Source organism: Oreochromis aureus, linkage group 7 (genome assembly GCF_013358895.1).
Source record: "Oreochromis aureus strain Israel breed Guangdong linkage group 7, ZZ_aureus, whole genome shotgun sequence".
In the NCBI taxonomy this organism is placed as follows: Eukaryota; Metazoa; Chordata; class Actinopteri; order Cichliformes; family Cichlidae; genus Oreochromis; species Oreochromis aureus.
In genome coordinates, this window is record NC_052948.1 from 16,840,670 (window position 1) to 16,863,109 (window position 22,440).

Below are 22,440 nucleotides of genomic sequence, written 5' to 3' on the forward strand. Positions count from 1 at the left end.
AGAGTTGAACCATTTCTGTAAGTATGGGTACGTTTCTTTAAAAAGGCAACTCTAATCAAATCTATACTATACTACTGTATATACTTGAGTTGATATATTTGAGCCTGCGTATATCATTTCTGGATTCAGCTGTGAATATAGCTAAAATACTGTCAAGTCTTAAAACAAATCTTAAGAATTAAAGTAATGTGGCATGTAGTAGCTGCTACTCATACTTGCTGATACTAAAAGGGATGTTTATGTTCATGCAGGTAAACCATGCTTAGGTCACAGCTTCTAATTGTTCAAGATACAAGAAGAAGAAGCAAGTGCATAAAGTGCAAATTCACTGTGTTTGAACAAAATGCATCAATATGTGACAAATACTGAGTACTGTAATAAAACAAAGGCACAAAATGAAGCTGGGGAAGATGGCATATGAAGATATTACTACTGAATGCTGCCGTATGTAGACAAAAATGCTTCTAATTTACAGGTATTAGCTGTTCATTAAATATTTTATTATTAGCTGGGCTAGGCTCCAGCCCCTCCTGCACCCCTAAATTTAATGGATGGATGAATGGATGTACCTTGATATGGTACAAACCATGAATTCTGTTCTACCATGTTTTCTGTAAAATCCTTTTCTTAAAAAAGAAACAACAGCAAGAAAAATGGTTTTACAGTATATCTCAGTGTAGAACATCATGTTCTAATAAAAATAAAAAGATGAAAATTTTACTCAGGTTACAATTTTGTTAGGGTGGCTGCTGTTGTGGCGACTTACTGTCTATGTATGTAACTAATAGGTTCTATTAAGTGCCACTAAGTCCATATTCTAATTTATTTTAGGACAGTAGGGGATCTTCGGCCATGGTCGATCTCCTGTCTGTTAATTTTTTATTATCATTTCATGAAATTTGGTTAGGTAATATAATCTTGCTGACAGACTGACAAGAATTTGATACATATGTGAACAGTATTGCATAATGGGCACAGAGAATAAGCACATCATTCCTACCTGACAGCAGCTGTAAGAACTGGAAGCACATTCGATTCGATTACAGGCAGAAATATAGAATATTTTTAAATCTTCGCTCCATAATTTTCATGTTATAGTAACCTAACAATGAAGCTATATGGGGCGTTTTTGACATATTCAGTAAAAGCTACATAGACCAGGTGTCCCCATGGCAACAGAGGAATTTAAGAAATTAGGTCCCTGCTGTGTTGATAGGCTCAGTGGGAAAATCATGACTTAATTTATTGATTTTTAATGATTTTCATCAAGAAAGCACATTTGAACCTTTGTTGTTTGTGCAGACTTTTACTTTTGTCTAAATTATCCTATTCACGCGTTACATTTCGAGGGTCAAGGCAAGTTCACTGAAATGTCCAATTAGTTTTCAAGCAAAGAACTGAATCTTGATTGAAAACTTGATTGAATATTCACTGCGGCTGGCCTACTTTTAACAGAGCTGACTTTTTACAGGATTCACTAAGTTTCACTGGATAGAAAAGTATACAAGATTTGTCCAGTGCTACCATGAACATCAGACCTTAAATAGCCACTCACTATATCTGAGTAAGACACAGTCATGGTTTGATCAACAAATGCTCAGTGAAAACTGCTGCATTATTTAGTATCTGCTGTAATTACAAGTAAGAACTACGCGTTCAGACTATTATCAACTTAATGACAGTATTATGCACTTCATTTGCATTTGTCTGTGAACGTCAAATTGTTCACCTTTAGTGTCCTCACCCCTTGAAAGCTGTAAACACTGCATACTGTTCAGCGACTGGAAGCCACTGGCAAACAATCCATGCACTCTTTGAGCGGAATTACGTGAAAAGCAGAGCGGCTGTTGCATTTTTTGCAGCAAATTTGCGTCACAACAGGTCTAATCTATTAGATATTCAACGCAGAAATTCACGACTTCGTGATGTGGGTTGCTTTACCTACACTCATGCACACATATGTAACGTTTGACAGCCTCCAGATTACCAGGGCTCAATGAAACGCAGGCTGGGCATAGTTTTTCCCCCCTCCCCGCCTCTGTTCAGGGTATATGCGTGCTCCACCGAAGATCGTGCTCAGTGTCTACCGTGTCCAGCGAAACACGCTGTTCTCCCTTCACAGCCTAAGAGCACACGGTGTGAGTGTAGGCGACTTAATGAGGAGAGACTGAAGATTTTCTTTTAAACCACTGGATGTCATTTCATCTCCTCTTTGTGTGCTGAATAAGAAGTAGCCTCAAATACGTCGTTAAGAGAGAAAGCTTTGAAGCCCCCACAGTTGGGTAAGTATCATGATGGTCTTTCGAGTTATTATCCCCAGTCAGTCATGAGAATGGGAATATTCATTTCTTGACGTATGTGTGTATTTAGTGGATAATCAGCGGTATAATAATAGCTGTAGATTCAAGTGACTAGAAAAAAAAAAGCCCCAACAGAAAACAGTGTCAGTGAAGCTTCAACTGTGCATCATCAAACACTTAAATGGTGCAGTGCACACAGCTGTCTGCGAGAACAGCAGGTGATTTGGAGAATTCGGTGAAAGCTTACTGAGTACACAGTGATTAATCAACCTGCATGCACTGCCACCGATGGATAATTAAACAGGGGTCACGTGCTTGCTAATAATAAATAGCCCGTTCGTTGCCATCATTTGAAGTTTCTCGGTGTTTTGAGCTCAGCTTGATTAAAAGTGTTTGCTTTTCGCTCGGTGATCATTTGTCTTCATCCGCTCGCGCAACTGAAAGCGCAAAAGATCATGGTGTGTTTTTCCACAGTGAAACAGTAACAGAGCGACGGTCAAAGACTTTAAGAAGAGCCTTACACATTCATATCACTGATATTTGTAGCATCAGAAATGTAATTTATGTAGATGTGTAACCATTAATCACTGAGATTCAATAAAGGACCTGCCAACAGATGGCACTTGGATTCACCAGGACCTTTGGAGAGAAGGCGGTATGATTGTACAAAAGGAACGCTTCCTATTAACATCTCTATCGGAGGAAACTTAAACAGGCTTCAAGCCAAACATATTAAATGTTTGGGGGATTTTGTGGATGTTTATGCACACTAATGATTGAGAAATCTTTCATTACACACAGGGGGATCTTTGCTGTGTGTGCAACCTTAATTGGTCGAGGTTTTAGAAAGAAAATGTAGCTTTGCAAGTGCAAAACATGAGTGTGGGCATTTGTATAGTTTCCAGACTAGCTGTGTCAAAAGAAACTGCTGCTCCACTGAATGTCTGTCCTTGTTGAGTGAGTGTTTAAGCCTTTACATCTTCAGCCCTCTCAGCTTTTTTTTTTTTCTGTAAGAGAGAAAGGAGGAGTAGTTCAAAGCCATGCTATGGTTCAGTGCACTCAGTAAGAAGTTCACATCACTGAACAAGCATCCTGGCCCTGCTGTCTCTCATTCTGTATCATTTGTAACACTAGACCACATGCCACACACAAGGTTTTTTTCTTTATATTTTTATATCACCAAGTCGTAGTGGCTTCTTTGTCTCCCCAGGATGAAATAGCCAATTTGGTGTATTTACTGAGCTGCCCTTCATCCATAAGTCTGCTGCTTGTATTTTCCATTAGCTTCATGAGTGAGCTGTTGTTCCTGCTGACAGGAGTTATATAGTGTCATATAGTGCTCGCACTGTGAAAACACTGCATTTTTTTGCATCATAAAATCATTAACATAATGTCACCAGTGTTTAAGAACGAGTGCTGCTTTAAATAATAATTGGAGTCTGTTTTGAAGACTGTCAGATGAATTCGCTATGCTTACCTAACGGCGACATTTGGAGAGTGGCTCACACATTCATTGTCTTTATCCACTTTTTTAAAAAAAAAAACAAGGGTATGGGGATTTTTCCCCCCTTTGAAATACCATTCAAGGAATTGCACTAGTCATTCTTGTAGTTCAAAAAGCTAACAATCATGAATAAGAACAATTAACTGAAAGCAAATTTGATTGGAATTTGGTATACAAATTTGACAAAACTTGATTGACTAGATCTAACTAATAGTCAGATTTATACCACACACATATTAATTTATCTGTTCTGGAGATTTTGTAGGTTTTGTAGGTCTCATATTGATCAAGGAAGAATTTAAGCATAAAAATGTGGAAACTGAGAAGTGGTATTGTTTTACCAATTCTTAATTTGATGCCAGCATCAAGTCTCAAAAAAGGGCATATAGGGCTGTCCCCTACATTTTTCATAGCAGGCTTGTACAAGTCATTTTATGAGTATTTCTTTAAGTTATGAAAGCTACTTTCATCTGCTTCCTTATTCATAAGACGTCACCCCAGCAGGTTGTTCCACATGATGTAAGCCCGAAGGGATTTGTGTCTCCTTCCAGGATTGAACCAGGGACTCTGCGAATGCTGTTATCCACTGCACTTATTTCTTTAAGCTATAATAACCCTTAGCAATAAATATTCCTGGACAGGGCATATATTACTAATATAGTTGCTAAAATAGGAAATGGTATTTCTATAGCTAAATGCCATGCAAGGTCTTTGACACCAAAATCCATGCAATTAATCCAAGCATTGATATTTTCTAATCTTGATTATTGCCCAGTAGTGTGGTCGGGTGGTACAATGGAACGGATTAAGAAATTGCAAATGTTACAAAATAAGGCAGCAAAAATGATTTGAATGGTTGTGGGCGTAGAACAAATATTGTAAGAATGCATAAATGTCTTTATCGGGTTAATTGTAAAATTTAGATTTCTTTATTCTTTACTTGTATTTATTAGAAATATTATTGTAATTCATTTGTATGAAAATTGTATTTCAGTATAGACAGACCTGAATATGCTACTAGTCAGGCTACAGGAAGGAGATTTTTGTTACCCAAACCAAGAACCAGTTCAATCAAAAGAACAGTTTTGTATAAGGCTATGGAAGAATTGAATTTGTTACCAATGCAGATAAAAGAAGAAACCAGTAAAACTGGGTTAAATAATTGTGTCTGTGCACTGTAGTAATGATGGTAAATCAATCTTACGTTGTGCAAAGGTTAGGTTATCAATGCTTACCCTGATATGAGACCTTTGCATTGTCAAAATGTAAAGCTGCGTTGCAGCAGCTGATGGGGATCTTAATAAACTAAACTAAACTAAACTGATTGTTGTTGCACAATACTGGCTTGATATGTAATCTCTAAATCTGACTTCATTCCAATAGGTCCAAGTGAGAACAGCTACAGTAAATCATCAAAAGAGAAATCACAGTAGGAGGCTGCTATGAAGAAAATGAACAACACAGCCACAGACAGCTGGATTGTGGACAGCAATCCTGACTCATCCACAGTGAAAAACTCCTGTCACCCAAACCTGAAGGTAGTCTACTTTCTCCCTCTTACCAAAAACAATCTTAAGTGAGTTAATATTCACAAAAAATTGGCATCATGTATTTTTAATTTCTAAATATTAAAAAAAATCTAATTCTTTTGTTTTCATTCTTAAAAAGTCCATACATCAAACTGGGAGGACCTTCCTTTCTACATTTCTTTTATGAGGCCTGTAATTACACATGAGACCAGCCAACGGAGACGTTGTTGTTTACCAGAGAAAAGTCATATGAACACGTAGAAATCATTTCAGCCAAAAAGGACAAAGGCCCCACATGTTTGTCATTTTCCCGAGTCATCTGACTGGCCTAGAGGGTGCACACAAATCTCTCTCTCTTTCTATCAAGTGGGATCACGTGCGTGTAAAAGACACAGAGTAGATTCATTGGTTGGCGGCACTCATTTATGTGCTTTCATGTGTAAGTAAATGCTACTACTCGAGATAACTCTTCAGCCAGTTTGTGTAAAAACACTTTATCACACTTTTTTCTCTGTGTTGATGAATCTATCAAACACCCACTTAAAATCTGAGTTAAGTGTACGGCATGTAAGCCTTGTTAATGACCATGCGAGATCTAGTGCAACAGCTCACAGTGCCCTTTGGACTTGGTATTAAGTCGCTGTGAAAAATTTCTTAGACAAAGTTTGTGCTTTTGTAAAAGAGGTCTGAAAGGAGGTTTTGTGCCTCTTTATTGGATTATGAGGCACACTGAGCAATAATTAAAAAGCTGCTTAGTGAACTGCTTAGGTAACTACAAGAAACAGTTACATGGAATTCCAGTAATGCTGCTTTTTTCCTCTGTGTGTGCTTTCCATTTCTGCATAGTAAAGCTATAACAAACCTCTCAGCTGGTTCTACTGATACAAGCGTTCTGCATACTTTTGATCTGAGCAGTCTCCATGCTTGTTAATCCCAGATTAGGCTTGTCCTACGTGCATGTGTTCTATGTCACTTGCAAACACTCTGAATATTCCAGTTGCCGTTGCTACGACATGAAACTCTCGTTTAAATTCTTGTTGAAATGTGTTTCATTTGTCTAGCGATGATTTACAGAGACATGGCCACCAAATTTCAGTGCTTGGCCAAATTTCAGGGTTTTTTTAAAAAATTGGTGTTAAGATTTTTTTATGTGAAATGTTACCTTTCCTTCAATGTACAAAACAAAAATGTTTCTGTAAGCATATTATCTGTTTTTAACAGAGGTTTTAAGAAATGTTAAATGGTAAAATTTAATGAAAAGAAAATTCCTTCATTTTTAAAATGTACATTGTACCATATTTATACAGATTTCTTTTTACTATGTTGGTATATATAAGCTCACGGCTGATGGTCAGTTCCTATAGAAAAGTGTTCATGGTGAAAATTGGTTCAGATGTTTTTGCTAAGAAGGAAAAGTCCAGAGTACATTATTTTTCACAGTGTGAAATACAAAGGGAAGCATATGAAATGGAAGTAGTTATGTAAAGTAAAGTAAGTGTGGATTGAGTGCTGTTACTCAAAACTGGATATAGTGACAAAGCAATACGATGTCCTCAATGCCTTCAGTAGAGGAACGAGAGTCTGCCAATTATTAGGGCCGAGGTCATTGTAAGAAAAAGAAACAAGTACACTCGCAGGGCCCTTGGATGTGGATGGTTTCCTTAAGGATCTAGCTTGGGTTTGCAGAACCTTGTGGAGGATTTTTACTGAATGATACACGTCTCTAACGTCATCTAGCAGGGGTACTAAACAGGAGAATTTACCTAATAGTTGACCTTTGGACTCAGGAGGAACAATGCAGTTTTCACTGTGGCCATGGATCACTGGGCTGGCACTGTCTCAGGGATATTCGAGCGTGTATGGGAGTTTGTCCAGCTAGTGTGCATGTGTTTTGCGCATTCCTTGTGGTGTCCTGTATGGGGTGTGAATAATGATCCCATTTATGATCATTTTGTCTGTTATGCAATCATTATGGTTTGAAATTTAACTTTAAATTGTATGAAAAACAAAGTGAAAAGAATTTGATATTTCTGGACAAGTAGAAAATAGGTTATATTGATATATTTATTATAATGCATTTATAATGCATTTCAGTGAAAATGATGTTTGTTGTTTGGTAGCAGTCTCTTCTGCTTTCACTATTTTAATCCCTTACAGTGCAGGCTATGGTTACCGCTCACCTGTTTCCAATTATGTGTCCAAGGATGTGTCTGTGTCCTTGTGGGATTGGCTTCTCTAATCCTCCCTTTGTGACTGACTGTCAGTGTCCACAGGTGGCTGAGCAAAAGAAGGAGGGAGCTCAATACACTCTCTGGCCCAGCGCATATTGCCAGCTGCCCTTTTATAAAGATGTATCTGAACTGCAAATTCATGTCATACATACACACATGTATCCTCAAAGAAATGCATTCACGTGCGCTGCTGTAGCTCACTGGGTTCAGCATGCAACCCATATCCCATATGCCCATATAAGGCTATTGCAGAAGCCTGGGTTTGAATCCACTCCCAGCAGTTTACTGTCTGTCTTCCTTCGTTCTTTCTTCTAGCTTTTCTCTCCACTGCTCTGTCATAATAAAGGCTTAAAACCGCTGTAGAAAAGAAATACATTCAATAAGTCTCGTGATAGGTTTAAGGTTAATTAGTGCAGGCTTGTGTTTTTATCTTGTTAGTCGAACTTTGGAAATTAATTTTTATTTTGCAGTTGTAATTGAATCTGTGCCTGAAAATGAAAGAATGAAATTATGAGATGTTTGGACTGCAATCAAAAACAAAAACATCATATATCCATATCAGAGCCAGTCTGCCTGACATTGTAGTGTCTTTTTCTTTTTGTGTCTCTGCAGATGTTCCTTGCAGCCTTGTCCTTTGCTTACTTTGCCAAGGCTTTATCTGGCAGCTACATGAAGAGCACAATTACACAGCTAGAAAGGCGATTTGATATCCCCAGCTATCTGATTGGCATCATAGACGGCAGCTTTGAAATAGGTGAGTTTCCTGAGCTCTTTCTGTACATTTCTGTATTTATTGGCTGTATTTGTTTATTCTCTATTTATTGCATTTTTATGATACTAATGCTACAGCGAGAGTGCTTAAAGGAGGCTTAAAGGTAGAGACGGGTGACAAAGCTTATAGTTAGAACTGGATCAGGTGACTCTAAACCATTCCTTAGTTGTGGAATACTGTGAGGCCTTGAGGCAGGAGTATTATGATGGCATGTTAATATTCCCAATACCATTGCATACTTCCATCTCATTTAAGCTTTGAATGGTGCCTTGTTGCATACCTAACTGACTATTGAAGAGTGAAAAATAGTTTTAAGCCACAGTTTGCAGGCTTGGAGTAATGGTTTATGTCGTTACAGACTCGTAGATCAGAATCAGTGCTTATCAAAGATAACACATCATTTGTATGATGTAGTTAGTGAGACTTATCATGATTCATGATTCTGAGCAGTACATTTCATGTTTGATGCCTCTGACTCCTCTCCATCTTCTTTTCTGATCATCTTAACCCTGTAGGGAATTTGCTGGTAATTGCGTTTGTGAGTTATTTTTGTGCCAAGCTCCACCGACCCAAGATCATAGCAATCGGGTGTATTTTGATGTCTTTTGGAACCTTCCTGATCGCCATGCCTCATTTCATCATTGGCCGGTAGGCAAAGCGCAGTGTCTGAATGCATGCATCGCTGTTCACAAATTCCATTCACATATTACTTTGATCTCTGTAGTCTCTGATGTATTTGTGCTTCACATTGTGAATGTCTAACAATACCTGGTGCTTTCTCCCTTCCCTTGTTTAACAGTCAAATTGGTATTTTATACGCAGCTATAAGATCGAAACATCAATTAGATCTTCAGTGAATTCGACCAATAACCTCTCTCCATGTCCGGCAAGCTCACCTGAGTCCCTGTGGGCAGGTGACAGACCCTCTATACTGCCTTCTCGAGGTAAGACAAACAACATTTATGTTGTTCATGACAATTGTTTTAACATGTGATTAAGGTTGGATTTTGTTTTTGCAGATACGGTTCATGCATCATTGCTAGTTCAGAATATGCGTGTTTATGTTTTACTTGTTTGATTGCAAGTCATTTTTGATGATGACTTGTGATAACTTGCACATAACCATGCCATAGTACTAAATGAGTTGGCTATTCATTCTGTTGGCTGTGAAATAAAAATGATACAGTACTTTTTATGAGCTGCTATAGGTACATAAATGCAAAAAAAAGGTCATTTTAGCCCATTATAGGGAGGTTTCTAGACAATGTGATGACATTATATCATATAAAGGCCAGCTTTTGTGGATATATATGCAGATATGAGAAGTTAGAATCATGACATTAAAATGATTTGATGCTTACATACAGCTTTGTAGGTGCATGAGGGCCAAAAATAGGTCCTTTTAGCCTGTTGCTTGGTAGTTTCTAAATGTTGATGTTAATGATGATAAGAACCTTCAGGGGCCTAAGATTAACCAAGTGTGTGTCCAACTTCTGATAGTGCAGGCAAAGTTGGGGGACAAAGAAACAAACATATAGACAAACAGAGAGAGATTGTGGGCATTATAGTAAGATATGTTGACTTATTGTGATAATAGAATATTTTTCATCAATGTTTTGTTAGTGTAAATCATAATGTATAGTTTCGGCCCATCTGGAGATGGCAAGGTGTTCACACTTCACACGAGTCTTCCTATTGTATTGTTCAGGATTCAACCAGTCTTACACATAACAATCACCATGTGGGTCATAATCCAAACTGTGCTCAAGGTCAAGCTCAAGGTCATAGTTGTTGTTTTATGGTCAGTAACCTGCGAACTGAGATGGATCATGAGCTGCATAAGGCTCTATATCATTGACATTCTGACTGCTGTTTTTAAACTGCAGGCTGTGAAAAAGAGTCCAGTGTTTCCATGTGGATCTATGTCCTGCTGGGAAATATCCTGCGTGGGATTGGAGAGACTCCAGTGCAGCCTTTGGGAATCTCCTATATTGATGACTACGCACAGTCAGATAATGCTGCTCTCTATATTGGTAATCCACCTTTGTTACAGTTGATAGCTTTGGTAGGAATTTTTTTTATTAGACATTTTTTGCAACGATATTTTGAAACTAGAAAATTATGTACTACTAAAGATGAGTTAACCTTCTATAGATTTCTGTAATAGGAATATTCTTGTTTCACTCTGCTGTCATGTTAGGGAATATTGGATGTCTTTAAAAGAAATTTAAAAAAAAAAGTGTTGTCAACAGGTAGAAAACAAAGCAATTTTGTAATGTTGTTTAAGCTGTACTTAAACAATAACATAATGCAGAGACTGCACAGGTAGGCGAACACCTGCTTATTACAGATGAGAGCAGGTTCACCCTGAGCTCATGTGACAGATGAAAAGTGGTTCTGGAGAAGCCGTGGAGACCGTTATGCTGACAGTAACATTGTTCAGCATGAGTTTGGGTCAGTGATGATCTGGGGAGGTATATCCATGGAGGGATGCACAGACCTCTACAGGCTACGCAACATAACCATGACTGCCATTAGTCATAAGGATGAAATCCTTGGGCTTACTATCAGACTCTAGTGCAGTCAGTCCTGGGTTCCTCCTGGTGCACAACAATACCCGGCCTCATGTGGTGAGTGTGCAGGCAGTTTCTGGAGGATGAAGGACTTGATACCACTGACTGCCCCCCTCACACACCTGAGCTAAATCCAATAAAAAAAAAATCTAGGAGCTATTATGCTTCGGTTCATCCAATGTTGCCAGGTTGCACCTGGCCGTCTCATTAGGAGCATGCATCAGTATTGTCCTGCAAGCACGTGGAGGCCATACAAACTACTGAGCACCATCATGAGCTGAAATTTTGGCAAAATGAACTAGCCTCCTGCATCATTTTGTCACTCTGAAAATAGCTCTTTTCCATGAAGCAATTTGGCATATTTCTTTTTTGTTAACCCATTACCTGGTCCGTATCAGTATAGAGATCCAGATTATTTTTCCCCCAATGAGATCTGACATGTTTTCGAAGTGTTCCTTTAATTTTTTGAGCAGTGTATTTGAGCCATTCCTATTATAGGAATAAAATTGGAATTTTTGTTGTATGTAAGCACAACCAAAGCAAAGATGTCAAGTTCAGAGTATGAGGGGAAAGAAAGCTCATTTTGAGAAAATAACCTTTAAAAAAACTTAATGCATCTTTATTAGAAAACATTAAATATCATCATACAGCTGCTCCATCATACAACTACCAGTGCCTGACTACAGTTTCACTGTTTTTGCCTGTAGTGGCTCTCTTCATTTTCAGTTTTAAGAAGTTTAAGAAGATTTACTAAACTATCTAGTACAGTTTGATTTCTTTTTGTTTATAGGACATAGTGTAATCCATTATGATTAGATGGATCTTGCCACCTGGCTTTTCTTTAAAAATTAGAGTTCTGATATAAGTTGACTGTACTGTATAATATAATGAACAATTTTTTTTTAATGATACAGAGATGAACCCAACATATATTAGGCTATAAGTAGGTGTTTTTTTGTGTGTCTCAGGTTGTGTCCAGACAATATCAATAATTGGTCCTGTCTTTGGGTACCTGCTGGGGTCCCTGTGTGCCAAAATCTATGTTGACATTGGATATGTGGACATGGGTGAGTAACAGGTCATCTAACCATCAACTACATCTTTAAGAATTTGAAAAGGTAATCAGTAAAAGTAAAAAGTAATCATTTTTGCTTCAACTCAAGTGCTTAAGGAGCATGTGACTTTAGTAAATACATAATTGTGGTTAATTACAATCATAAAAGAATGAACAGCGCCAATAATGTGCTTCTGTCTTTACAGAGACTATCATCATTACTCCTGGCGATGCCCGCTGGGTGGGCGCATGGTGGCTGGGCTATCTCATTGCTGGTGCCATCACCCTCATGTCTGCTGTTCCTTTCTGGTTCCTGCCAAAATCACTGCCGATGCCTGTGGAAAAGCATGACACCAACTGCACACCAGAGCAAACCAGATTTATTAAAGATTCCCCAGGCTTGAAGCACAAGTTCAGACCAGAGGAACCAGCTAATTTACATCTGATGGCCAGTGGTAGGATAGCGATCACAGTGTGCTTTATGAAAGCACTTTAATTTTCCATTTTAACAGTGTTATTAAACTTACTGTATGCAATTAATGGAATCTTAACGGCTTTAAGATCTGTTTTACTGCTATAGTATATATAATACTGTCATTTCTGTCGACAGTAAACACAAATAGAAGTTTATTTCTTCTTGTCAATGTGAGAAAATCAAAATAGTTTTAATGATACATCAAAATAAAAGGCTGAGGTTACTTCAAGAAGTGAAAATCACTCATTTAAACATCCTTTCACAGAATTCGTCCCCACATTGAAGAGTCTCCTTGGAAATCCGGTGTACACCATCTACTTATGTGTGACCATTGTTCAGTTCAACTCTCTCATTGGTATGGTCACCTACAAACCCAAATACATTGAGCAACACTACGGCCAGTCAGCTTCAAAAGCCAATTTTCTCATGGGTGAGCAAGATACTTTACTAATTTATAATGTTTACCTTGTTTGGATTATTTTGTTCTTTTATCTTTGTAAGTGAGATCTTTGTAGAGCTAAAAGCTTGCTTAGAACCACTGCTGTTTGGCTGAAAAGTACCTATTTAAGGATGCAAAGTGATGTGAGCTGGATGGTCATCATAAGAGTTTCATGAGCTAGCTTTTGATAAATTTTTTATACCCCAACTCCCACTTCCCTCTTAAGTAAATGCTGCAAATTCAAGATGACAACCTGGTTTACCTCAGTCCTTGGGCATTTTGAAATGACAGGCATTGATTTAAAAGCACTTGAGGCAATCAGAGCAATTAACATGTCTCCCTGATGCGAATGGAAACAACGTTGCTCTTTTTGTCCCTTGTAACTGAGTGAGTTAAGAGTACATCGGCTGATGAGAAATACATCCCAGATCCTCTGAACCACCATAACTTATTTTCATCTTTCACAACATGACTTAAGTAAAATATAAATGAGAGTGCTTTGATATACATGAGTGTTCTGACTTTGATCCCTTCTGGCGAGTGATGTTGCTGCCTGATATCGCCTGTTTAAGTTCGTTCTCGATGCTCCATCCATTTAAGGATACGCTGTATTCTGCGTTTTTTCATAGGCATGATCAACATACCTGCAGTGGCCCTTGGGATGTTCTCCGGAGGGGTTGTGATGAAAAAGTACAAGCTGACTATCATGGGAGCAGCTAAATTTGCCTTTGGGACCTCTCTGCTGGGCTACTTTCTGTCACTCCTATTCTTTGCCATGGGCTGTGAGAACGCTAAGGTCGCAGGCATCACAGTTTCATATAGTGGGTATGTAATACCTTTGTATATTTTCCTTAGTGGACTTGATAGTCATCAAACCGGGAAGTAGATTCAGAGAAAAAGGGATTGGGGTTTTATTTATTTAATCAGTCACTGTTTTTAATTCCATGCACGGTAATGGCTCGTTTTTCTTGTCTGATCGATGTTTTAAAAGGGCTGACAATCACATGCCTTTTTTTTCCTGTCACATGCAGAGTGGGGGGCTTATCTTATCAGGAGCAGTCTCTCATCTCTGTCTGTAATTCGGATTGCTCGTGCACAAGCAGAGAGTGGGATCCAGTGTGTGGAGAGAACGGGATCACCTACGTGTCCCCGTGTTTGGCTGGATGCAACTCCTCCACTGGCTCTGGCAAGAACACGGTCAGACACACACCACTGCCCTCATGAAACTTGCATGTTTTTCAGTAAACGCAGCGTGATATTCAGGCTTGATTCTCAATTTTCATTCATATCATACAGTTGTATGTACCACAGAGTAGCATGTGACATTTCCGTGATTATTTACAGACAGAACAAGTGTTTCCTGCTGTGCCGCAGCTCATTTATCACTGAATTACACCTTGTGTTCTTTTCTGTCAGGTGTTCAACAATTGCAAGTGTCTCGCGGTGGCTAATACCCAACCAGGCAACTTGACAGCCACCCTGGGTCAGTGTCCACACAGGGACAGTTGTGAGAAAGTCTTTCCGTACTTCCTGGCTATGTCTGTCCTCAGTTCCTTCATCATCTCTCTTGGGGGTACACCCGGCTTCATGCTGCTTGTCAGGTCTGTCATATTCTGCTTTTGTGCCACTTTTTGCTGTAATGTTGTTTGTATTGTTCTGAAGCGTCTCCCTCTAAGAAGTACAAATGTCATTCTTTCATTGTCATTCTTTAAGTGTTGCCAGGTCAAAAGTTGAGTCCTGTCTAATACTACAGTGTTGTTTCTAAAGGTGCATTAAACCTGAGCTGAAGTCTCTCGCTCTTGGAATCCACACCTTGGCCACTCGTACCCTTGGTGAGAACCACCTTTGCTGTTCTTGGCATCACTGTCTACTTCATTTAAATTTCAGGCTCACAGACATTTCCCTCAAGCTGACATTCAGCATAATATATAGTGAGCACAGTTACTGGAATACTGTTTGTTTATAAGGATACACATTTGGAGATCACCAATAAAAATAGCTTTTTATGTTAAATTAACCCAAAGAATTTAGCTTAGTACGGCTAATTATCGATTTAGCAGTATAATTCTTAATATTATAAGTTATTGTAAGGAAGTCTGACTTGTTTAGATTGTAAGCTATGTTCAGGCGAACCGTGATTTGAAAATCTGACATAACAAGTTACTTTATATGTTGTAACACAGCTGGAATACCTGCCCCTATATACTTTGGAGCCATAATTGATACGACCTGCCTCAAATGGGGATACAAGATGTGTGGAGGAAGAGGAGCTTGCAGAATATATGACACTTCCGCTTACAGGTACTTGCAAGATGGCTTTATTTTGACTTCGCATGCAGTTTCTATGGGGATTGGCTATCCTTCACACTCTTGATTTAGTGACCCTGTAATCAGGTTATGTGCAAGTTATTACGCACAGCCATGAGTTATGGTTGATTTATTTAAAATGCTGAACCCAGAGCAGATCTTAAATGTACAGCTGGAGGCCGAGTGCATTAAAAATAAAAAGTGAAGAACAATTGCTAACAACTGTCAGAATGATGATTTTAAACGCTTTCTGGCATTGATTTCTTTTTCTTTGTCTCAGCTTCAGACACCAAAACAAGCGCATGCTCATTTTTTTAATCACTAATGATAAAAAGGGATTCAAGTTCAATTCTACCTAAGTAAGGATTAGCATCAGAATTCTATCAGATATTTTCATTACAAAATAATATTGATTCATTCTCCACCACCTCACTGCACCAAACTACTGTTGGGGCTCTACCCATAATTTGAAAACCACTGAACTGCACGCTGTCAGCAGTGAACTGATGATGTTAGGCACACTAGGGAAACCATTGGTTACAGACTGCTGCACAACAAAATTATAGCAACCATGTTTAATGATCTCCTTGCACTTGAAATGGTTGCTTCAGAGATGGAAACAAGGTCCAAGACCACTTCAGTCAGTTTTCATCTTCAGACCGACTTTGGTGAGTCAAGACTACAAAAAAAGGGCAACAGGATGGATTCAGTCAAGTATCAGTTTGCCACTGAATGGAGTCAAGTTGGCAATGACAAACAATTTGCTTGTTTACTGTGAAAAGTCACTGAAAATGACAAACCTGGTTCTGTCTGCATCTACATGTTTTCGTATTGCTTTTACAATTTGCTTTTAATGCTTTTTTCAGGGTGGAGTGATTGTACAGGATAGATTTTTAATACATTTAAAAAAGAAAACTTGGGTGCACTAGTTTAAATTTAGTTAAATCACTCACTTAAATCTTTTAATAAGTGGCTCTACAAAACCCCTAACCCTAACTTGACAAGGCCAAGTCCTGTTAACTTCTTGTTAATGATCACGATTGGCTACAACTGGTAGTTTCTTTTTGAACTTCTAACCACAAGCGAGCATTGAGAGTCTGCCCAGAACCTCACAGAATTAAAACAGAAGTTCAGAAATTCCTCCACAAATAGTGATGTAGTTGCTGCGGAACAGCAATTTAACCACAAAGTGGCACAGGCGCTCAGCAACCCTACTTTTATATTTCTGGCTCTCTTCCACAGCATGTCTTTTATCCTGTCTTCCTTCTCTCTCCCCAACCGATTGTGCCAGATGGCCGCACCTCCCTGAGCCTGGTTCTGCCGGAGGTTTCTTTCTGTCTTCCTGTTAAAAGGGAGTTTTTCATTCCCACTGTCTCCAAAGTGCTTGCTCGTAGGTGGTCATTGATGGTTGGGTTTTTCTCTGTATATATTATTGTAGGGTCTACCTTACAATAAAAAGTGCCTTATAAAGTGCTGTATAAATAAAATTGAATTGAATTGAATATAGGAACTAAAGTACAATCACTTGGCAGGCAGTTGAGTCAAGACCCCTACTGGAAAGAAATGCATCGCAGACAAGTATTGTTCACTTGTGATCACAACATGTTGGAAGTGTGTCTGCATTCATGAATTAGGCAGCAGCTCTTTGGAAACCTTCACTCGTCTTTCTGAGACTGATTGCCGTCGGTCCAAATTGAACTGCAATTCTTTGACTGGTTGCTTCCCACCAGGTGACCGGTGCAATCACTTTGTGACAGAAGGTGGTCATCCTAGTCGTTGAGGGTGTTGCCCACCCTCTGGATAACCAGTTACAGTAGTTACTGCAACTACATGCAAAATGCAAAAAAAGTTCAGTAACATCACAGGGCTATTACAGATTTGACCTTGTCACAGTCAGTTTAACCGTCCTGTTTTAACGGTAGTGCCTGAGAGATTGCAGTTTTGGACCAAAGTATTTTGACTGTAATAAATAAAAAGAGCAGTAATTTGACCTTTTCTTAATTTCAAGTCCTGTGTTTAGTAGAGAGCTAAGATTGTGGAATTAGAACATCTTCCAAAAGGACTAGAAGAATTAAGCTATTTATACAACTTTGAATGGGAAAAAGTCCAATAGTGACTAACCTGTAGGGATTTGTAGCTTCACTTAGAGCTGCCCTAAAACATGACGGAGCAGTTTGTACTCTTAACTGTATTGCTTTTGTTTTGTTTTTTTGTACAGGATAGTGTACCTGGGTCTGACTTTGGGCTTGAGAACAGTCTCCTTCTTCCTTTGTATTTTGGGATTTGCTCTACTCAAAAGACATATTAAGAAAGAAGAAAAACATGTGCTGACCAATGGGAGTGCAGAGTTGGAAACACTGAGGAAAGAGGAGAACAGCTCTATACATTGTGAGCAGTTTATACTGGCCTTGGACTGCAATCCCGACAGAGAAACTCGCTTGTGAGCCTCAGCGCATCTTCTTCTCTTCTGACTCAGCCCGACGAGCACCTCACCTCACATGTACTGAGGAAGACACACTGTGGACATTTTTCATAGCACACAGAGTATATATATTTGTAAAGGATTTGCGTAGATGTACGGTATCTGAAATTAGTCATTTTATAAACAAAGTCTGATATTTCTGGAATGTATATGTGTTTGTGTTTTTCATGAATGGAAGACTTTCATAGAAAAAAAAAGATTGTAATTGTGTTGTATTTTCTGTTCTTCATTTTTATGATTAAACTTGATAAAATCAAATTTTGTATTTTAACATTTAAGGTACCTGAATATGATGGTTTAACACACCTGTTTGTTCTGTGCTCGTAGCTTTGCTTTTAGTTCATGCATACACAGGTCTGTCTAGTGTCTCTCACACCTGGATCACGTTTCTACTTGTGACTGAACAATTGGTCAAGGGGTAGATCAAAGCTTGAGCAACAGGAGTAGCTCATTGAAAGGGTATCTCCTTTCCATACAGGGCGAAACCCATCACTTCCTGTACAGATATGAGGGGAAGTGTTAATTCAGTGAGCTAACTGTGCCTTACAGTATGAAATTAAATAGCAAAAATTCTAGAGCTGTTTTATTTTTGACGTATAGTGCATGTTGGCTTTCGAAGCACCTTTTCTAGGTGATTATACAATCATCTACTACAAATATCCAACACTGGGCCTCTTGATCACACCGATCATAGCAACAAGTTCAGGAATTATTATTAATTATTATGAAAGTTTACTATTCGTACTCATATTTATACCATCAAACAGTACAGTATGTCAAGATTAGGTTTGCCCACCTAAAGTCAGTTCAGTTAGAGCCACTAGCTTAAAAGAAGATTATTATTTACATCTTCCATATTTTATACTTGAAGGTATGGGTCTTACAACCCAAGCCTTCCCCAGAGGCAGACGAGGCAGGCAGAGAACGAGCAGAGCTCCCCATACAGAATAAAGTGGAGGTGGTTTTCAAATCGGCTTCCAATTTTGCAGTAAATAGCATAGATTATATGAGATTTGTTGATAATCAGCCATCAGCTGTTGGCTCACAGACATCTGCTGGGACTGCTGGTGAACTGGAATTTGTGAGCAGCTTATATGTGTATGTATATGTTTTTACAGGAATCTGTGTGCAGGTTCCTGGAAAACTAAGTACACCATTACTGCTTTCATAGGAATTACTATAAAAGGTAAGTAGCAGTTGGAGCTGCTAATCAAATGCACATGATTAACTGATCAGCAAGCGTGACCAGCTCTATAAACAGTTCTGGCAGTTTGCTGGTCTGGAGCATTCAGGTGTATGTTAACATAATGCAACAGGCTGTGAATCCCCCACAAATTAACCTCAAAGTGACACCTAGTAATGCTCATAGAAATAGCAAAAACCCACGAGCAACATCTCAAATTGCACAGCTCTCAATTAACATGTGAAATGTTCAAGTTCGTGACAGCACCAAAAGTATGGCTTGTTTGAAGCATTTAGTATTTTCCCACTGATGTACACTATAAAAAGTCATTACAGTAACACTTTGTGTTTATAACACAGCTTAGCAGTCAGTAAAAAAGGAAACAATGCATATTCATAATGAAGAGTTACTTTAAGTTAATAGCAAGATTTGTCTATTGCACTCAGTTCAAACTTTAAACAACAATGAAGATTCAAAGACAATAAAAACAGGTCGGGTAGCAAACTAGATACAGCACACAATCCAGAGATATGAGAAAAAAAATATCCATGGAAGGAAGTAAGAGCTGATACTGTGTTCTAGTGTTCACCGATCCTTTTTGTCTTCAGCGCTCTGAAGATTCTGTAAATTAAAAACAGGATCAATGTGGGATTAGCAGTGTGAATATACAGGAGATATTCTGTGATGTGTGTTTGTCATTATTACCTGGAGTTGATGGTGTTCCCTGAGCAGTCTGTCATACTCCTGAGCCAGACCTTTGGCTTGCCTCCTCATTGCCTCAATATCTGCATCAGACTTACGAACAGCTACACACACATACACGCACTTAATGATTACAAATTTGGACTACATATCATAAAAGCTTTTTAAAATGTATCTATTGTACAACCATATGACCAAGGGACCTCTTTGTCTACATGCTCTGCAAACATAGGTGCAGCTTTCCATTAACGTATTTAAATTAGGTCGCTCACCCTCCTCGGCAGTCTTCAGCTGACCCGCCAGCTTTTCGACCTCCAGCTTCAGCTGCTGCTTTGTTGCTGACATGGATTTTTCCTTTTCCAGGAAAGACTAAGCACAAAGGATTCTCCTTAATTACTGAGCTTAAGCTGATTATTTAAACAGCAGATGACAGAGCACATGTTAAATAGAAAGCAAAGGAAAATGCTCTGTTGAAATCACAGTATGGTGTGTGCCTACACTATGCTAATGCGTGGGCATGACCCAGAAACAAACAAACAAAAAAAAAGCAAAGTAATTTTTATTATGTTACTTGACAAAAAAGAAACAAAAAGAAAAAAAAATGACCTCACTTGCTTGAGGGTCAGTTTGTCCTCCTGGTGCTGTTTCGCTGCTCTCACAGCATTGTCTATTTGTGACTGAAGACCTGCGCTGTCCTCCATGGTGACAGCAACCTGGTTTAGCAAACTGGCAACCCGACGCATGATACTGTGTTGAAGTCACAGGACAGAAAAACACAACAAAATAAGACAGTACTTCAACACGTGTGAAAGGTGTGCAGATGGGCAAAGTAAGCGACAAATTTCCACTAACAGCCAGAGAAAGAGAGAGAAGCCAGATATGTAGAGGTTCCTCTGGGCTCTGAAAAGCTTCATGTGGACGTGGTCATACACATTTGGGTTCACTTTAGCATCTTGCATCGGCTCGGGACCGGAATACTTCTGCACCTCGCGTAAAGCGTCTGGAAGGGTGGACAGAAACATGACCAAGTGGGATTTGAGTACACTTGCTATTATTTTTTAATATCTGTCACACAAAGGAGATTATGTCTGACTCACAAAAGCTCGCTTACCCAGGAAAAGAACAATAAGGACCATTATTATTGTAAAAAAGCATTTATTCCAGTAAGGAGATAACCAGCTCCATATTCTCCAGCTGAAAATCAAACGCCACCTGCAATGTAAAGGTATAGAAGATCTGCTGGAGAAGGATTTGAATGCACTCTACTGGTTATTTGTGTGAACTGCCCGTTTGGGATGATATATCTTTTTAATTATTTCAGAAATTGTGCTCCTTACAGCAAGTATCTAAATAAGCTTTTGATGACTTATGATATGCTTTTAAAATTGCCTTACCGCTGTGCTGATATTAAAGGCACACACAAAATAAGGTTGACTGTGATCTCTGCATACAGGAAGAAAGCCACCACCGTCCACTGGAGAGTCATTGCCACTGTGATTCTCTGCAGAGATAAGCACATTGATCTATGGGTAGTGTTTTATACTTGTGGAAATCTGTTTTGCCTCCATTGATGAGAGCATTTGTCTGATAGATACCAGCTTTTAGATTAAATTACTCTATTAAACAAGTGGAAGTGGGTGTGAAAATGGCCAAATATTCCTCTATTTTTATCTAAATTTTGTCTAGGAAACCATACACCACGCTGAGCTTCTGAGCATGCATATAAATGTGTCTACAGGCCTACAAAGCAGGCCAACAGTAGCAGCTATTCGGCTGTTTTCTCTATATGGGACGTTTATATCAACATTTATACCAAGTCATTCATCACTGTTCTGAATGCTGAGCTGGAGGCAGCCTACAGCGGAATATAAATCCATACAAAGCAAAAATATACAGTTGTTGGCTTACCGGACAAAGTTGTATGTTGCAAAGTAGGCTACTGGAAAGTCCAGACGAGCACACATGCGCGTACACAATTCACGACAGCTGCTGGGGAGCCTCAGAGCACCCACAGCCCTAAATAAAACTCTGCCGGATGGCCTCATTAGGGAGTCCCCTTTGGATTGCATCAAAACCCTTAAAGTGATCAAAAGATTTGTTATTAGTCGACAGAATGATTTTAAGAAGTTGTTTTTGTTTGCCTTCATAATGTCACTCTACAAAAAAACTACCCAGTGATCATTATATGAGTATAGCAAGGCATTATAGCAAATATAACTGATGTTTTTCGCAGATATTATAATGAAAATAAAAGGACTTTATATTTGCACTTCGGGTATAAATATGTTGGCTTTTCTAAATGATTTTTCTTTTCATTGAAGAGTAGAAGGCCGTCCAGAAGGGGGCGATGTTGATTAAAGTTAGCTGTTGCACAGGCGCCTGGAGGAGGACGACTTGGATATCTTTTGCAATTACTGCATTAAACTCAATCCAACAATTCCTCATGTGATAATCAAATATAAGCACGTTGAAAAGTGTGGATAAAGGGTTCTATTTACAAACCAACATAATGTAAGTGTCAGTAAAATAAGGAAATACGAGCTCATTACGAAAGCTAATTGATTTCTTAGTTGATAGAATTGCTCTTATTGTGTAACCTTAAAAAGGCTTCACATGAGGTTTTTTTTTTGGACATTTCTCCCTCTCAAATGTACTCAGCTTGCAAAGTGTATTCACATGGGCTTCCTCTGTGAAAGAGACTGGGCTGCTGTCCTTTTTGACTGCATTTCTCAGGAGGGCTGAGGAGCAAAATCTTTACAGCTGCACCCTGTGATAGCTTTTGGAGAGCGGGTAAATGAGTATGGCAGAACTGAATGTGCTTTGATTGCTCTCCTCTCCACATCGTGTTAGAGGCTACACCCACTGTAACTGTTTGTACTCATAATACAT

General features: G+C 38.8%; 2 protein-coding genes across 2 annotated transcripts; one reads left to right on the forward strand and one right to left on the reverse strand.

The window, feature by feature from the left end:
• Positions 1–2,086: 2,086 nt before the first annotated feature.
• On the forward strand, positions 2,087–17,855 carry LOC116332616 (solute carrier organic anion transporter family member 1C1-like). Its single transcript, XM_039615459.1, has 15 exons — positions 2,087–2,282; positions 5,188–5,342; positions 8,177–8,318; positions 8,852–8,984; positions 9,159–9,280; positions 10,223–10,369; positions 11,878–11,976; positions 12,170–12,418; positions 12,704–12,868; positions 13,507–13,702; positions 13,909–14,074; positions 14,294–14,478; positions 14,645–14,709; positions 15,061–15,178; positions 17,403–17,855. Exons 2-15 carry the CDS (start codon positions 5,247–5,249, stop codon positions 17,626–17,628), a joined length of 2,109 nt encoding a protein of 702 aa, XP_039471393.1. The 5' UTR covers positions 2,087–2,282; positions 5,188–5,246; the 3' UTR covers positions 17,629–17,855.
• Positions 17,856–19,127: 1,272 nt separating this feature from the next.
• Positions 19,128–21,595, reverse strand: bcap29 (B cell receptor associated protein 29). Its single transcript, XM_031755770.2, has 8 exons — positions 21,460–21,595; positions 20,946–21,052; positions 20,663–20,763; positions 20,404–20,551; positions 20,163–20,298; positions 19,824–19,920; positions 19,555–19,655; positions 19,128–19,470 (listed from the first exon to the last, which is right to left on the reverse strand). Exons 2-8 carry the CDS (start codon positions 21,035–21,037, stop codon positions 19,435–19,437), a joined length of 711 nt encoding a protein of 236 aa, XP_031611630.1. The 5' UTR covers positions 21,038–21,052; positions 21,460–21,595; the 3' UTR covers positions 19,128–19,434.
• Positions 21,596–22,440: the final 845 nt, after the last annotated feature.

Excerpts from the sequence above, each read along its gene's own strand:
- LOC116332616 (XM_039615459.1), top strand. The coding sequence starts at position 5,247 with ATGAAGAAAATGAACAACACAGCCACAGACAGCTGGATTGTGGACAGC. Across the intron at positions 11,977-12,169 it reads CATTGGATATGTGGACATGG|AGACTATCATCATTACTCCT; the intron begins GTGAGTAACAGG and ends CTGTCTTTACAG. Across the intron at positions 13,703-13,908 it reads ATCACAGTTTCATATAGTGG|AGTGGGGGGCTTATCTTATC; the intron begins GTATGTAATACC and ends TGTCACATGCAG.
- bcap29 (XM_031755770.2), bottom strand. The coding sequence starts at position 21,037 with ATGACTCTCCAGTGGACGGTGGTGGCTTTCTTCCTGTATGCAGAGATC. Across the intron at positions 20,299-20,403 it reads TTCTCTCTCTTTCTCTGGCT|TATCATGCGTCGGGTTGCCA; the intron begins GTTAGTGGAAAT and ends ACTTCAACACAG. Across the intron at positions 19,656-19,823 it reads GCTGAAGACTGCCGAGGAGG|CTGTTCGTAAGTCTGATGCA; the intron begins GTGAGCGACCTA and ends ATGTGTGTGTAG.